The sequence below is a fragment of the Drosophila montana genome, unplaced genomic scaffold (genome assembly GCF_035044405.1).
Source record: "Drosophila montana isolate Dmon_TW-CO22-7 unplaced genomic scaffold, ASM3504440v1 contig_3217_1, whole genome shotgun sequence".
Taxonomy (NCBI): domain Eukaryota; kingdom Metazoa; phylum Arthropoda; class Insecta; order Diptera; family Drosophilidae; genus Drosophila; species Drosophila montana.
This window is the reverse complement of record NW_026998097.1, coordinates 836787-853499: the sequence shown is the minus strand read 5'-3', so window position 1 is coordinate 853499 and position 16713 is coordinate 836787. Positions and strand designations below refer to the sequence as shown.

The 16713-nt window shown below is 40.5% G+C and overlaps 3 protein-coding genes, 1 long non-coding RNA gene and 1 other non-coding gene across 6 annotated transcripts; 3 read left to right on the top strand and 2 right to left on the bottom strand.

Moving 5' to 3' along the window:
• Positions 1 to 9138: 9138 nt before the first annotated feature.
• LOC135433309 (adenosine 5'-monophosphoramidase HINT3) lies at positions 9139 to 9913 on the top strand. Its single transcript, XM_064689327.1, has 3 exons — positions 9139 to 9433; positions 9510 to 9703; positions 9760 to 9913. The coding sequence occupies exons 1-3, from the start codon at positions 9169 to 9171 to the stop codon at positions 9799 to 9801; spliced, it is 501 nt and encodes a 166-aa protein (XP_064545397.1). The 5' UTR covers positions 9139 to 9168; the 3' UTR covers positions 9802 to 9913.
• LOC135433307 (zinc finger protein 502-like) lies at positions 9898 to 13252 on the bottom strand. 2 transcript variants are annotated; one of them, XM_064689324.1, is made up of 2 exons: positions 13249 to 13252; positions 9898 to 11173 (listed from the first exon to the last, which is right to left on the bottom strand). In XM_064689324.1, the coding sequence occupies exon 2, from the start codon at positions 11147 to 11149 to the stop codon at positions 10160 to 10162; it is 990 nt and encodes a 329-aa protein (XP_064545394.1). In that variant the 5' UTR covers positions 11150 to 11173; positions 13249 to 13252; the 3' UTR covers positions 9898 to 10159. The 2 variants fall into 2 exon arrangements, with proteins under 2 accessions (XP_064545394.1, XP_064545393.1); XM_064689323.1 differs by lacking the exon at positions 13249 to 13252 and having other exon boundaries at positions 9898 to 11416.
• On the top strand, positions 11633 to 15130 carry not (non-stop). Its single transcript, XM_064689322.1, has 5 exons — positions 11633 to 12555; positions 12635 to 13036; positions 13710 to 13820; positions 13889 to 14709; positions 14803 to 15130. Exons 1-5 carry the CDS (start codon positions 11713 to 11715, stop codon positions 14843 to 14845), a joined length of 2220 nt encoding a protein of 739 aa, XP_064545392.1. The 5' UTR covers positions 11633 to 11712; the 3' UTR covers positions 14846 to 15130.
• A 309-nt stretch (positions 15131 to 15439) lies between these two features.
• On the bottom strand, positions 15440 to 15511 carry TRNAP-CGG (transfer RNA proline (anticodon CGG)). Its single transcript has one exon. It is a non-coding gene; the product is annotated as a tRNA-Pro (tRNA).
• A 428-nt stretch (positions 15512 to 15939) lies between these two features.
• LOC135433258 (uncharacterized) lies at positions 15940 to 16621 on the top strand. Its single transcript, XR_010437051.1, has 2 exons — positions 15940 to 16339; positions 16408 to 16621. It is a non-coding gene; the product is annotated as an uncharacterized LOC135433258 (long non-coding RNA).
• The last annotated feature ends 92 nt before the right edge of the window (positions 16622 to 16713 follow it).

The following is a 16713-nucleotide window of genomic DNA, read 5'->3' as shown; positions in this document are numbered from 1 at the left end:
CATTTTTGAGCTAAGCAATTCAAGATTTATAAACTATTAAATGCTTTTGGCACCATTTGTTTTGAAAGATCAGCTTTAGATTTGGAGCACAGTATTTCTTGTATCTTTTCGAAAACTTCCCATTGATTGATTAACAATATATTGCACTTTCTTTCTTCTTATCTTTTTGCTCACTTTTGTGTCTTTTACTTTCGAAAAAATCATGGAAAAGGTTTTTAGAAAATTCCTCTGAGCGGTTTGTTATAAAATCGTGTGTTCAAAAATTACTTTTATACAAAAAACTGTCGAACAGGATTCCACTTTAAGTTTTGTTGATTTTTAAAAATATATATGGTATTTTTCTTTAACTGGTTTATCAACTCATAGTGAATTCTCACACCTCAAAAAAAAATTGAACACATTGCCAAAGTCCAGCTCGCAAGCAAACTACGAATAAAATACCTGAGTCAAGTTCGTTGCCCAAGTCATTTGTTTGGCAGCATCAAAAAACATGACTCAATATAAATCATATAAAAATATCTGTGTCTATATATGCAGACCGGGCCACCTTCAACTCCGTTTGACATTTGAAAGTAAATAGCAACAACAACAAAAATAACAACAACAGCGACAGCGTATGACACTTGAAGAAAAATATGCAAAACGAAACGTAGAAATAGCAACAAAAAAATGTAATAAAACGAAAACTAGTTTGCCAATTGAGAAATAACAAAAGAGACAGAAAAAAAATCACTCTCAATTTTTTTGGTTCAACTCTTCATTTGTTTATGCTCGCTAAAAACTGCACAGAAAGCCACCGTAAATAACGAGAAATAGCAACAAAATACAATAACAACAACAACAATAAAATAAAATGTAACTGTTTAGCGCTTTTGGCTTTGGACTGGCGACGAAGCGCATTGACATCAACGCCGCTCCATTTACGGGGGCAGGCGGCAGCTCGTATTACCCGACGTTGCGTCCAACGCCTTTTGTGGGTTCTATTTGGCCGGTTCGCTGGTCCGACAACTGCTGCTGGTGGTGGGCGCCTTTGTATGCGCCACACGCAATTGTGCGGTGAGGTAATTAATAAGCCACCAAACCAATTGAAATTGAGCGTCGACTCTCGCACCGGGCATACCAAGTAGCCCCCCAGTAACGATCCGACAATATACGGTTACGAGTGCGAATACGAGCATTACTCGCACCTGGGTTACTGACCATACGCAAGACGAGTTTTGGTTGGGCTCTTGTAGGGCTTCTCGCTACTTATTTTGCAAGCCACTGAAAACGCACTTACAACAACATTCAAGGGAAGTGGAAAATTTTTGGCAATAATTTGCCAACATTATGTGCATGAAATTCAGTAGAATTAATAAATAAATTCGTCTGAGCAGAATTAAAACATCAATTCTTCTGAGCTCCTTAATTATATACTTCTAATTGAGCTGAACTAGGTTCCGGGTTCGTGTCCCAGCTAAGAGTCTGCCGAAGGTCACTTGATACCTATAATAATATTTCAATTATAATTTTAATCCTTTCCTAAATCGTAGCCATTAAGAGCATTTCGATTTAATATTTCTTCTCTTAGTCTCTATAGCTTATAAAAGGGTTATTACTGATTTTACTTTGTTTTGATGTATTTTTTTAAAAGCATAAAAACATCGCGCATTTGGAAACGAAATAAATAGGAAATGATACTCAAACTGTTGAGAATCACAGAGAAGCGCATTTCACACTAAAGATGGGAAGGCTGAATTTTGTATGCGCATGAGTTGTACGTATTTGAACACAGTTAATCGTCGCATTCCTAGATTGGAACGTACTGCTCCAGACTCCAAGTTGGACGTGGCCAAATTAGCTGCAACTGAACACAATGGACTCACCGGCCAGCTGATGATTGCCATAACTGTTGCCAGCTTTGGACTGTAACTCATTGTTGTTCCCATTCACATTTGCCATTTCCATTGCTATTGTTTGCTGCTGACCCACTCAATGTGTCCATTCATGCTACATATCTGCAGAGAGGGGGCACTAATCGGTTGGCGCTCTCATTAACAGGCACCGCATTTCCGCAGATACTTAAAGCATGAAACGGTCGCACGCCTAACCGTAAATCCCTATTGACCTGCATTTAAACGCAATGAATGACCGCGCTTACACCAGTTAAAGTCGGCAAAAGGGCCGACAATACGATTGGCAGTTACTCAAGCTGATGTGCAATACAAACGCTTCTAATACCCTGTAACCAGTGAACATGAGTAAAAAGAAATAGGGTATAATGATTTCGTAAAAATGTGTATATAGAACAGAAGAAGGAAGCAGCTCCGACCCCATTAAGTATATATATTCCTGATCAGGATGACGAGCTGAGTCGATCTGTCCATCTATATTAATGCATCCATCTCGACAACCGCAAAAGAAGGTTGAAGGTTGAAAAATGTACGTATGCAGAATGGGGCTATCTTCTATTCGATAATTCCCTTCCATTTTTTAATCGATAAATATCGCCCAGCAGTGTGTAAAGGGTAGTTCATAGTGGAGCACTCCCGGCTAGAGCACTCTTACTTGTATCTTTTTTTAGCTTTTCGCTTGTTGCGCACTTGCAATTGGCCTTTTCATTAGCTGCAATTTCAATTTGCACACATTTTGTTGGCTATCGCTGTTGCAGGCTTTTTTTTTTAACTTACTGCCAGTTAGATTTTTTTTTTTTTCCTTGACTGAAACTTGTTTATGGTTTGCGCTCCTACAAGAATGTGGCCATAGCACAAAACTGGGTTAAAATAGTTAGACAAGCAGCCAACAGGCGGTCGCCTTGTGTTGTTGTTATTGTTGTTGTATTTGCCGGTTGCCGACTGAAGTTGCAGTTGCCGTTTAAAATGATTGCACAGCCCGCTGCTGGTCTCTATGCCACGGCATATGTTAAAACGCAACTGTTTTGCGTTATTAACACCGTTTTTAGCCGATTGCAACGAGTTTTCTACAGGCCCAAATCAATGGTTGCTTGGAAATATTTTTGCATACGGCACTCAAGCAAAATTATTGCATTTGTCTGTCTAAGTAGTACTTAAATGATTACAAAATATGGCTGAAACTCTGCTAAACTCTGCATAAATACTAACAAAAACCTGATATTTAACTAAATTTACGTGTAATTTAAAAACTGCTTAAAGAAGGTCCATCGTAAAATATAAACATGTTAAAAAAATGTACAACCGTCAAAGATCGTCTATATAAACAAATATGCACGTATAAATTAAGAGCTACTAAATAAACTCCATATACATGCTACATCTAATCCAAAACATAAACAAAACAAAAGTTTACTCTGAAAAATCAGTCTAACAAAGCCACACTATAGTAAAAACAAATCGAGTTAATAAATCATGAATATAATATTCTTACTACATCAACTATTCGCAGGCCCAAACATAATTATCGCAAACATCGTGACATTATCGTGATTATAAAAAGAACAACAGCGTGTATTCTTTCTTTTTAATAAAGTATTTATAACTTATGTTACATTTAATTAAAAGACACAAATAGATCTATTTTTAGGCCGCGTGTCACATGTGCTATCAACTTGTTACTTTGGTGATAATTCTCAAAGGTGATCTATCGAACAATTCTAAACAACTAAATTAGTTATACAAACTGTTTGCAGTGGCTTTAGCACTATTTTTGGCATATAACCGATATAACCGAAAAATATGACACAATTAGTGCCAGCCAACATCATCAATCTGTTGCTTTGTTTTTGAGCTCTTAGTCTAGGAGGCGCCAGGTTCAGTGACCCCGCGACGCTACTGTCCAGCTTTTCATTTGTGGCCTGCTGCTGCTGGTTGGTCTTCTACACTTGTTGTTCAGTAGTTCGGTTTCTTTAAATACCCCGTTGGCTATTATTTACACGCTGTCATCCGCACGGCAGCAACGCATTTCTCTAAGTCATGATCCGAGGAACTACTCTGTACTAACTACTTGTTCCAAAGACCCAACCTAACTGAATGCCAGTACCATATGTTGTACGGGGCCTGGGGCCGCTTATAATTACGTATTATATTAACTTTATACGTTTGTGTGTCTGCTTTTCTCTAGCTCATTTACACTTGCTGCCTAACTGCATCTAATGTCTTCTTTCTATACCCTAACAGCAGGTATTATTATTTTGCTACGAAGTATATAAATCTTATTTATTGAGTTAAGCAATGGGTTAAATCAATGTACTAAACATAACTTTCAGTAAAAATGTATGCAAGCTCGTATATAGTATAAAACCTGAATTGGATCAATTATTCGAGCATATAGATAATATTGGATCGGATACGGTTAATATGCTCAACAAAAAACAAATTCTAGTCTAGCTTAGGACCAGCTTTGGCTAGTTTTTTCCCTATAAATGAGTAAGATGCAAAATATATTTTAAGTCAGATTCTTTTTCTACTATTTAAATAGACTACACTTGAATACTTTTTCGTAAATTTCATATGTTCTAGAAAGAGCATTAAATTTGCGGCACTCAGAGTATATCTATTGTTTCATGTATTTCCGCGCCCTTTTGGCTTTTTGCTTTAGCTGCGCTCTCTTTTATGCTTTCTGCTTCATTTTCACACATAAAAAAACGCATAAAAAATGTTTCTTTGTCATTAAAAAGTCAAATTTATGATAGTTTCAAGAACGAGAGACGAGTTTGGCTCGCTTTTGCGCTCTAGGTGAAATTAACGGTTCTGCAGAGGCAAGAGAACACTTCGAACGGTATCGCCCAACACATGCGTGACCTGGGGCCAAAACCTTGGGCCGCTTTTTGTCCTAATGAGTTAATAATTAATAAACCATTTTTATATATGGTTAATAATACGACAAAAGCTGATGAAGTCTACCAAAAAAAAAACAATAGTGATGAATGCATTTTTCATCGAGAGATGACACAATTATCGATGGCTAATAATAGCCTTGAAATAGCGCGATAATTTTCAATGATAATTAAGATTTCAAGAATAGCTGAGGGTCATCGATGTAATATGATAGATACGTTAAGATAAATTTAAATATGAAAATATGTATGGAGATAGTGGCAGAATATAGGGCTAAACTGATTTATATGTAGCCTGACAACTATGATAAAAGCGGACGACTCTACAAACTCTTCATGAATATACAAAAACCATACTTGTTAAATTTACATTTAAATAATACCCAGTTAATGCCCCTAATCTTGCCATATAGGATTGAGCATTCCCATTATCTTGATCTGCTCAAATTTACCATTTAGGCGTGAGCTCCAATTAAATGCCCGCAACACGTTACCGAAATGAAGCAATTACAAAATGCCAAAACAACATCGGGGCGTTCCACTCGAGAAGTGTTGAGCCGCAATTAGCGGCCGCAATAATAAGCCAGTTAGGCAGGCAGGCGGTTGTCTCTCAGACGGGCCTACTCGCACAGACCTGGCAAAAGCCGGGACGGTTTAAGTATACATGTATAAACAAATATCAAAAATCCGACAACAACCTTGACATTGAGCGCTGACAAGTTGCGTAAAAGATGTGCAGCCGTGTGGAAAGTAAAGCAAATATTTCGAAAGTGCTTGACTTGCAGATACCCAGTAGCGAGTGTCATCAACAAACTATTCAAGTATTAACTAGATCATCTGATAAAATGATTTGTATATGACTTACGTGCGTATTATACCCCACACAGCTAGTTTTACTAAGTATGAAGAATACACAAAAACAGCAACATGTGTACAACCCACATATTAACTTTTGCATTATTTGATTCGCGTCAGCGAAACGTGCCTTTGGCTGGAAATCAACTCGCAGCTGACCAACGCTGCACACAAAATTATGCAAAAATTAATTTAAAAAAAAGAAATAATTATAAACACAAAAACGTTAACATTAGAAACAGTTAACGAGACAATGCCAAAACGGTCGAAATGAGTCATTTGCCCAATGAGTGCGACCTGAACAAGTTTATTGCTGATCTTTCACGCTGGAACGACGAGATGAGCTCACAGAGTCTATAGCTCCCGATGCCGTCAATAGGCATAACAAGCAAGCTGAATATTTCGAGCCAGAAGATCATCTGAATAGCAAATGATCATCATCAGGGTGGTGTCTGGGTTGAAGCTTTCGTTTAACTTATAAATTATTTGTACGTATTTATTATTTATATATTTTGTGTGCTTTGCTTTGCTTTACCTTTATCTTTCTTTCTTCTCTGCTTTGCCTTTTGTATTACTCCGACAAGCGTGTCTTCTAGTTGAAAATATAGCCGTGATTTTTCACCACTTTCACATTCACAATGAAAATAAAATGATAAACATAAAATTGATGCGAATGCAGCATTTGGTTATTTATACAAATTTGTTGTTTATTGTTTTGATTTGACGTTTGTTTTTGTTTAAAACTTTGTTTATTTGTGCTGATTATAATATGCTAAATTTTTCTTGATTTATTTAGTTTTGCTTCGCGTTTCTTTATTGTAACACACTGGGGGGAATATGATATTTGGGCTTTACTTTGTTAAAGATGCAAATCAAAAAATATACGACGTTTCAACACTTTGCAAGTCTCTAATAACTCGTCTTGTCGCGTATATTTGCCAGCAATTTATCAATATACGTATATTTATCAACTGATCAAAACTGCATATTAAATTTCACTTTAATTTACAACACACGTACTTTACATGCAACTGTCTATGGTTATTTTTCTGGCGCTGCGCAGCTGGAAAACTCATTTTCCATTCGACTTTTTACACATACACACACTCACACACACACATTTAACGCTCGAGTCATAAGTCAAGACTTTCAATTAAGCGGCTTTAACACGACAAAATACGTTGGCAATAGTGAAAAGATGCTTACGAAAGTATCCATGTATCTTTGTATCTATGCAGTTATGTATCTTTAGGTATGTAAGTGCGGTAAAAGTGTAAAAATTACACTTTACAGAAACAAAAACAACTTGCGCTTTCACAAAAAGATTGCAGTTTGTACTGATCCATGATTTGCCATATGATTTTTTAGCATCGGGCGACAAAATCGGAATGAATCTTTAACATTAACGCTGGGTCACAGTTCCGGGTTGAATGACAGTGGCGCATTAGCAGACCTCGCGACATATGCACCAATGATTTGTATTGGCGATCGATTTAAAATAAATTAAAATACACGCACAGCTGCCCAAATACAATGGAAATTGCTGTGTGTGCGTGTGTGTGTGTGTGTGTGTGTGAAAGTACGCAACGAAAAACAAAGTGGAAAACCGTTGCCAGCCCATTTCGAAATGGAAAATTGTCAACGCACATTGAACTTGACGACAAAAGAAATGCAGCGCGAGACCAAGAGAGAGATAAAGGGGTAGAGAGAGAGAGAGAGGCCATGCCTCAATTTACAGTTAAGATGCAGAGATGCAAAACTCGTAAGAGACTTTCGGCCAGCGGAATGCGAAATGCACTTGCCGCGCCAACTTTTTCGCTGAGCAGAAAAACCAAAAAAAAAAGTGAAGGGGCCACAGCAGCCGGGATCGGCGAGACCTGTGCCCAGTCTCCCCATGTGTGTGTAGCTGGCTAAAGATACATGCGCGTCTCTACAGATACGACGACTAGCCGGCGCATAGCGGTACTTTGAGTGGGCATGACGAGGAGCTAATGACTCGGCGCCCCGTTCGACAGACACACGATTTACAGGAAGTTGGCAATTTTGGTTAGCCAGTTGAAGAAACTAATGTTTGATTGGGCTGCTGTGGGCTTTATATGGGCGTATATGGTGGGCTGGCGGCGTTAAGCTTGTGAACGATTAACAATTGCATGGGGGGCGGGACCAAAAATCATTCCAGTGAGTTTTCAAACATGATTTTTCTGCTCAAATCGAGCTTGATTTCTTCAATGCCAATCAAAACACACAAGTGTATTCAATTTCCTGTCATCTTAACGATCGAAAACGCTGCTTGAAGCTTTCAATCTTTTGATTGACCCAAAATGTAAAGAAATCACATTTTGGGTTGAAATACCACAGGTCTATTTCATTTTTGCAGAGTTTATCTAATGCAATCGTTCAATTATGTTAAAACTTAATTCCTGACTACCACAGTTCCATTTGTCTCATAGTTATTGAAAGCTCTCTTTGGTAATCTTTTTTTTCAATTTCGTAAAATAATAATGTAGGCACACTTATTTTCGGTATGCATGAATTTTCACCAATTTAAAAAACCGTTATCACTTTCTTACATATGCTAAAAAATGCTCAATTATTCCGCTTGGCTTTAGTTTTGCTCACTTTAAATTGAATTTAATTCAATAATTAGCCGCAAAGTACGCTGCAGCACACGTCGTCAAAAGTTGCGCGAAGAAACTCTGCAAAAGAAACTGAGTACCAAGTGTACGGCGATCGGGCCGAATAATAAAAACGCGCGCGTTGCGAACGCGTTGCGTACCAAACTCAGACTGTGAGCAGACAGGCGGCAAAGCGAGCGGCCAAGCAAGCGCGCAGCAAACTAAAAAAAACAACAACCAGACTCAGTGCGAAAGCAGCACAGCTGCTTAAGCGGCTTGGAGAAAAAACGTTAAAAGCGCCGAGCGACACAAAGCAAGGGATAGCCAAGAGAGCAGCTGAAATTCGAGAGTACACTCCGAGCGGTAGCTGCAGCTTTAGCGCTCAGCTGTTACGAGTTGGCCGGTAAACTATATTGGAAAATATACAGGGTGTCGATTCTGCATCAGGCGATCAACAAAAATCACCCCATTCTTTAGCGCTAATAATTATTGCATTAACTCTATTAACATACAAACATACATTAATAGCAAACGCCTTATTTCACATAGAACTCAAATAACTGTAAATTCTCACCATTTCGCTTTGCCTTCCATTCGTCTTCCCAGTTCCAATTGCGTCGTGAAAAAATGCGATCGTGCTCTGATTTATATGTTTTCTGCACTAAATTTACAATCAATATCCCATTTTTAGTCACTGCAACGCGGTAAACTTGTTTAATATTCATATATGCTTTTGCGTTTTGTAAACTTAATTTTTTATTTGAATTGCGCGAAACTATGAATAACGATGCACCCACACAGTAGCAATTTTACTGTTACTGAGTAAGCCATGTATCGATAAATACAACTGTCTATACAATAGTTGAAATTCTTAAAAATATCGACAAATATTTCAAACTGCTACCGATGGTATCGATAGGTACATCGATAGTTGTGCAGCTGTTTTCAGTTTTGTTATTTGTAAACTTTGCTTGGTCGACTAATATGGCCCATCAAAATTGCTTATTCTGTGATATTTCAAATGGCAAAACTGAAACAATTTTGGAAATGGAGACTGACGAATTTGCCATATTTAAAGACATTCGGCCGGCATCGCGACATCATTATCTTATTGTGACAAAGCAACATTATGACAGTCTAAAGGTCCTCAACCAATCGCACGAAAAAATGGGTTAGTAGATTAAACATACTTATATATATGCATGTTTATATAATTGTGTACTGACATTAACATATATAATTTCTAGTGCTTCGCATGGAGGAGGGCCTCAAGAGTTTTTTAACATCAAAAGGTATCAATACAACGGATGCTCTCTTTGGATTCCATTTCCCGCCATTCATCTCTGTGAAGCATTTGCACATGCATGGAATTGCGCCGCGCTCCGAGATGAGTTTTCTGTCTCGTTGGGTTTTTAGACCCGCGACGGCATGGTTTAAGACTGTATGTAAAAGATTATATGCTTTATTCTTGTGACTATATACTGCTTGTCCATTTAGGTCGAAGAAGCACAGGCTTATCTGAATAAGAAAGCGATTTAGCTCTGGAACGAGCTCTTGACTTTGAAATGCGGCCAACGAGACTAAGCTAGCTATTTGTTATAAGGTATCAATAATAGTACAAATTCAAATAAAATATATATATTTTCTCTGATTATTTTATTTTAAATCCAATTTCAAGATTTTCTTAGGTAGACTATAATTTAAAAAAATAAGTACCCTTCACCTATTTAAGAAATAAATATTTAAGCTATTAATAGGTTTAAATTTTGGTTAATTTACGATTTTTTAAATTGTTCCTGTAAGTCAGTCAATTGGGTTCAGACCTTTCGTTCTCTTCGCCTCGAATTTATCGAGAAAGCGAAATTTCAGTACTGTTATCATGTGTCCCAAAAGGGTTTTACACATTTTTCAAAGGGTTCAAGTCATTTTCATCTTGTAAAAGATGTTTCGTATCTGTGTGGCTCTTCATGTGTCTCTTAAGATACGAGCTCTTGGGAAAGGGCATGAAGCAGATGTCGCATTTGAATGGACGTTCGTCATTCAGATGCACGCGCATGTGTCTTTGGAGGGCTGCAGGCTGGACATAGGACGCCTGGCATTGGTTGCACTTGTACTGCCGATTGCCCGAGTGGATTCGTCTGTGCACCGTCAGATTTCCTGCATTGGCGAAGGTCTTCGGGCATTCCAAGCACTTGAACGGACGTTCGCCGGTGTGGATGCGAATGTGCTCGTTGAGCCGTCCACGCTGGGTAAATGCCTTGACGCAGTGGGGACACTTATAGGGGCGTTCGCCGGTGTGAGCGCGTATATGATCCTCAAGATTTCCTGGATTGACAAACTTCTTTGGGCACAGCTGACATTTGTGTTTCCGTTGGCGTGCATGGAAGCTCTCGTGCAGGCTGAGTTTCCTTTTGGTTGGAAATTCCTTGCCACACGTTGCACAGAAGTGGGCTTTTTTATCAGTATTAGAACAGGGAATAATTAATTCCTCGCTAAAGGAGCTTTTGCAGCTCACATCGCACTTCATGTCGCAATCGATGAATTTGGTTTCAAACAGGCAAATAGGATTGGCATTGGAGTTGGAATGCCAATCATCTGATCGCGTTTCTGTGTATTCGCAGATATCTATTTTTGAATCCAAAATCTCTTCGCACTGCTCTTCTTCTTTCTTAACAGACATCATATTTTTGGCCCACTCGGAAAGTGGCCAATCGTCCGTTTCAAGCATATCCCTGGCGTCCAGCTGCTGCATGAAATACTGATGACTCTCCTCGCACGTTCGCTTGAATTTAAAGAAACTTTGAGCAGCGAGAACGCACGACTCGCACATTTGTTGAGGTAGTGCATCATTTTGGGTTACTTCACAGTTCGTGCACTCGCTCAGCATCTCCGCCAAACTGGGTTCGTCCGTCTGATCGGGTTGGTCGGCGAATATGTCCACTAGATTACCTCCGCCGTCTCGGCACACGCGGCAAACCTTTTCCATAATTTATTTTGTGCCCCTTACGTATTGTAAACAAGAATAAAATGTTTGGGCAGGAAATTTCTAATGGTTATTAATTCGATACAGTATTATTTTTGTAATTGCGGTGGTGTTCTTGGTTCTAGTAGATTATGGTCACACTGCAAAAATAGTCGCTTTCAAAAATACTAACAGAATTGTACGTTGATTTAAAAAAACAATAAGATTGGCGGCTTGCCGCGAAATATTTTGTACGTCAACAATGTACTTATTAAATCATAGTAATTATTCTTACAGCAGTTAATTTGTACAAAACTTTCGATTATTTCGCCACTCATATATCGGTATATGAAAACATCGCGCACAAGACAAAAAAGGAAAACCATCGTTGGTATCGATATAATATCAACAATTCCCGAGTCGACTTCAGCTGTGTGCGCTGCTCTGCTTCGCTGCTCATATTCGTATGTTTGTGTCTGCTTCCATGCATGTGTGCGTGTGTGTTTGTGCGTGTGTGCGCTGTGGTATTTGTGTGTGTGTGCGTGTGCAAAATCAGAGTCTTTGAAAAAACAGAAAACTCATCAACGGCCCAAAAACAAAGTTCCTATTTTACACAATTCGTGTCCGTGTTCAGCATAAAAGTGGCCAAAATTCGGCGAAAACAGCGCAAGAGTGATAAAACCAACGTGCCACAGCCGTCTGCAAAACGAACGAAAACAAAAGAGAATAGCGTTGATAGTACAACAAGCATTTTAAGCAGTGGCAGTGGCAGCAGCAGCGGCGCCGGCAGCAGAGCCAGCAGCAGCAACAACAACAACAAGCGCACATACGCGTCGGTCGGCCGGGGAGCGGCCGACGTTGTACCTGAACCCCGTGTACCCCCAACAGCAGCGTCCACAAACCCACGAGCAGCAGCAGCAGCAGCGGCGGCGGCAGCAGCAACAACAACTAGAACTACAACTAGTACAACAACAACACAGGCAGCTGCCGGCCGGTGTCCGGCCGACGAAACTGTTGCTAGTGGTGGGCGGGGCGGCGGGGGTGTCGAAGGCGCACAGCTAACAAAGGGGCCACTGAATGCGACGCATTTGTCAGTTCCCGTTTATTTGCGCACTGTGCAAAAGCTTGCCTCTGAGCTTGACGCAAACGCGAACGCCAACGCTAGCGTCAACGTCAGCAGCAGCAGCGCCGTTGACGTCGACGCCAACGTCATGTCGGAAACGGGCTGTCGGCATTATCAGACCTACGTGAAGGAGCACAGCTACGATACCTATCGGGTCATCGATGCCTACTTTGCCGCCTGTGTCAACAAGGATGCGCGTGAGAAAAAGGTAAGCGGCAGCAGCGGGCAAAACCAGCGCCTCAACCATCCACCCCTCCCACCTTTTTTGCGTTCCCCCCTGTCCATAGGCCATACACTGCAATTGCTTCGAGTGCGGCAGCTATGGCATCCAGCTGTACGCCTGCCTGCACTGCATCTACTTTGGCTGCCGCGGTGCGCACATAACTAGCCACCTGCGCGCCAAGAAGCACAACATCGCACTGGAGCTGTCCCATGGCACATTGTACTGTTATGCGTGTCGGGACTTTATCTATGATGCGCGCAGTCGCGAGTACGCGCTGATCAATCGCAAGCTGGAGGCCAAGGATCTGCAGAAGAGCCTCGGCTGGCAGCCCTGGATACCCACGCCCAAGGAGACCAATCTGCTGCTGGCCAATGCACGCCGTCGTCTGGTGCGACCCAATCAAACGATTGGTTTGCGTGGACTGCTTAATCTGGGTGCGACATGCTTCATGAACTGCATTGTCCAGGTGAGAGAGAAAAAATTGGCTGCTATTCGATTAAAGCCTTAACTTATATACGAGTGCCCAGCCCTAACCAATCGAACAGGTCCTATTATCAAGTTTTGGCATTGGGAAAGAATCGATAATTTCGACAAACTGCTATCGACTATTATTTTATAAGTTTGTAACGAAATGTGTACGCATTGAAAACAGTGTTGCCCACGAACGCAAAAAGTAGCCGAATCCAATGTTAGAAACAGCTAAAAGTAGCTAAATTAGCTCTCACTAGTAATTAGTTCTCTTTGAGATGCCATAAAATAGCTAAATCAGTTTAAAGTTTCAACTGTTTCTGGCTGACGAACTCTAAATCTAGCTGTTTTGCACTAAAAAAAAGTAAATTGGCAACATTAACTGAAGCTCTTAAGTATATATAGATCGTTAATAACAGCCTATTGCTATGAAAACTAGTTAATCTGTTTTAAGACCCAACTTAATCAAACTTCGCAGGGATTCGTCTATTAGGTGTAGGCATTAGCATATGTCGCAGTCAGCCAGATTCTAAATATCTGACTACTATATCATATAGCTGTCGTAGGAACCATCCCCTTTAAATTGCGGTTTTGGCATGTTTTCTTTCCAATTAAGAGAGATATTATATATGCCTGGATTTTTTATTTTTCGATTAACTACTCCTTCGCAGGCTCTGGTGCACACTCCGCTGTTGAGCGACTATTTCATGTCGGATCGCCACGACTGTGGCAGCAAGGCCACACACAAGTGCTTGGTGTGCGAGGTGTCGCGTCTCTTCCAGGTAAGCGCATGCGCGGTTTTCAGTTATGTCCAGTTGCGGCCGTTTTGATTTTGGGCTTTTCGTTTTAGGAGTTCTATTCGGGCTCACGTTCGCCATTGTCGCTGCATCGTTTGCTGCATTTGATTTGGAACCATGCGAAGCATTTGGCCGGCTATGAGCAGCAGGATGCGCACGAGTTTTTCATAGCGACGCTGGACGTGCTGCATCGACATTGTGTGAAGGCCAAGTCGGAGCACGAGAGCAAGAGCAACAGCTCGAGCGCATCGGGGGGCAATTCCAGCTCAAGTTCCAATGCAACGGCCACGCATTGCTATGGCCAGTGCAACTGCATTATCGATCAAATCTTTACGGGCATGCTGCAGAGCGATGTGGTGTGCCAGGCATGCAATGGCGTTTCGACCACATTCGATCCCTTCTGGGACATCTCACTGGATCTCGGCGAGACAACAACGCACGGCGGCGTCACGCCGAAGACGCTGATTGACTGCCTGGAGCGCTATACGCGTGCCGAGCATCTCGGCTCGGCGGCCAAAATCAAATGCTCCACCTGCAAATCGTACCAAGAGTCCACCAAACAATTTAGCCTGCGCACCCTGCCCAGCGTCGTCTCGTTCCATCTGAAGCGTTTCGAGCATTCGGCACTGATCGACCGCAAAATATCGTCGTTCATTCAGTTTCCCGTCGAGTTCGATATGACGCCATTTATGTCCGAGAAAAACAATGCCTATGGCGACTTTCGTTTCTCTCTGTACGCGGTCGTCAATCATGTGGGCACCATAGACACCGGCCATTATACGGCCTATGTGCGTCACCAGAAGGACACGTGGGTCAAGTGCGATGATCATGTGATAACAATGGCTTCGCTCAAACAGGTGCTCGACAGCGAGGGGTGAGTTGGCGGCTGCTTGGAATATATCCCATACAGACATACATACATTCATATATACCAATCTATTTATTTCTCTTTATCCACTCCTTGCAGTTATTTATTATTCTATCATAAGAATGTTCTGGAATACGAGTGAGCTGGCGGTAATGGAGACAAGTTCAGCGGCAGCCAATTGCATCCATTGAGACTGTTTCTCCCCCAAACACAAATCACACAGATACACACACACACGCGCGCACGCCCTCATGGTGACAGCGCATGTAGCATACACATACACACGCACACACATACAAATACAAATACCAAGCAGACAAGAACGCGGCAGCGCCTACAACAAATCTTAATCTTAATTAATAAAACCATATTGTTCTAAGTATTTCCAGCACATAATGCTAAAAACTAAACGAATGCTAAACAAAAATGCTTATGTATGTAAAACAAAGGAAAAGAAAAAAAAGAAAAAAACACAAAACAACAACAACAACAAGAAATTATGCATAGCAACCAAATGCGAAGCAAGAATGAAACAAAACGAAATATCACAATTTTGCTCTTACTCATGAACTCGAAACAATTTAAACAAAACAAATTATCTGATGAATAGAGCAGCTACTTGTTTTGTTTGTAAGGCGGCAATTTAATTGTTTCTCTTTGTAAATTGCAGCAAACTAATTGAAATCAGATTTTTGTAACAAGAAAAAAAGTACAAAATAATTACATTTAACCACTTGGGCTCGTCCGGGAATTGAACCCGGGACCTCTCGCACCCGAAGCGAGAATCATACCCCTAGACCAACGAGCCAGTTGAAGGTGGATCGCCATATTGTATATTTCTCATTGCTGCGACGGCGCTGATTGTTACATATTGTGTGTATATTTGGAAGCGCATGCAACACGTGTCAGACAGAGATGACAATAGTATGCTTCGATGTTTGTGTCTAGGCTAAGCACAAGGGTTACTTGTTAGCAAAGACAACAACCAATCTTATATTCTGTTTAGCTCACGAGCGTGATAAATGTTTTTCAAATTGCTCTGTTTTAAAAGTGAAATAGAGTGTATTCGTTTTGCACATTGTCCAATGAAACGGAGATATTTAGGCTGCCCGTAAATTTGAGACTTGAAACTTGATTTTTCTCCATACCTGCTAATACAGTTACGGACTTATATAGTCTTCCATTTTGCCAGTGAGTCTAGAAGATATGATGCTTGAAGTTGTTATTACACTGCAAACAGAGTATTGCGCAGTTTTTCAATTTAAAATAAATAAACTTTAATCCGATAGTTTGAAAAGCATATCAACACAATTTTATTCGAATGCAGGAATACCCACAACTTGCGCGGCTGGCTGAAAATATTTTACAGCACTGCCAGTCGATGAAAAATAAGCCGAGTGAACGATCGAGTCAATTCAAAAATAAAAACCTCAAAATGGAAATTCAAAGAGGCAACGGTAAATCTAAGAAATATTCCTGGCTATCGGTGCCATCATCATTCTCCGTCTATAAGAAGTCGGAGGCGAGTTGTCCAGAAAGCTGCATTTGTCATCGCAAGCGCGGATTGATTATCTGCACTTGTTGCCAGAAATCGTTTGTGGGCCGCATCGGGGAGCGTTGTCTCGCGCATCCAGAAGTAAACTATTAAACTACGCACATGCGTATATATGAATAAAAGCAGCGATCAGTTTTTTATATCCACAGATTGCTTATCTTATGGATGCACGCAATTGCGCTTTCTGCGGAGCTGCTGCTAAAGATTTGCGAATGGCGGCGGATCAAATGTGAAACAATAAAGATATGTATAAGAAAATTGTCGTTGACGACACTCAATATCAAATACAAATACCAAAGTATATGTAAACAAATGAACAATGAAATCAATAAATATATTGATACGATTGTGTATCTAAACACACATTTTGTTCCTTGGGAACAATGGCTTTGATTACATATGTATGTATGTGCATAAGTGCATGGCTTCAAATTGATATGTGCATATGTATGTAT

Excerpts from the sequence above, each read along its gene's own strand:
- LOC135433309 (XM_064689327.1), top strand. The coding sequence starts at position 9,169 with ATGGTATCGATAGGTACATCGATAGTTGTGCAGCTGTTTTCAGTTTTG. Across the intron at positions 9,434-9,509 it reads CCAATCGCACGAAAAAATGG|TGCTTCGCATGGAGGAGGGC; the intron begins GTTAGTAGATTA and ends TATAATTTCTAG. Across the intron at positions 9,704-9,759 it reads CGACGGCATGGTTTAAGACT|GTCGAAGAAGCACAGGCTTA; the intron begins GTATGTAAAAGA and ends TTGTCCATTTAG.
- LOC135433307 (XM_064689323.1), bottom strand. The coding sequence starts at position 11,248 with ATGGAAAAGGTTTGCCGCGTGTGCCGAGACGGCGGAGGTAATCTAGTG.
- not (XM_064689322.1), top strand. The coding sequence starts at position 11,713 with ATGTGTGCGTGTGTGTTTGTGCGTGTGTGCGCTGTGGTATTTGTGTGT. Across the intron at positions 13,037-13,709 it reads TCATGAACTGCATTGTCCAG|GCTCTGGTGCACACTCCGCT; the intron begins GTGAGAGAGAAA and ends ACTCCTTCGCAG. Across the intron at positions 14,710-14,802 it reads CAGGTGCTCGACAGCGAGGG|TTATTTATTATTCTATCATA; the intron begins GTGAGTTGGCGG and ends CACTCCTTGCAG.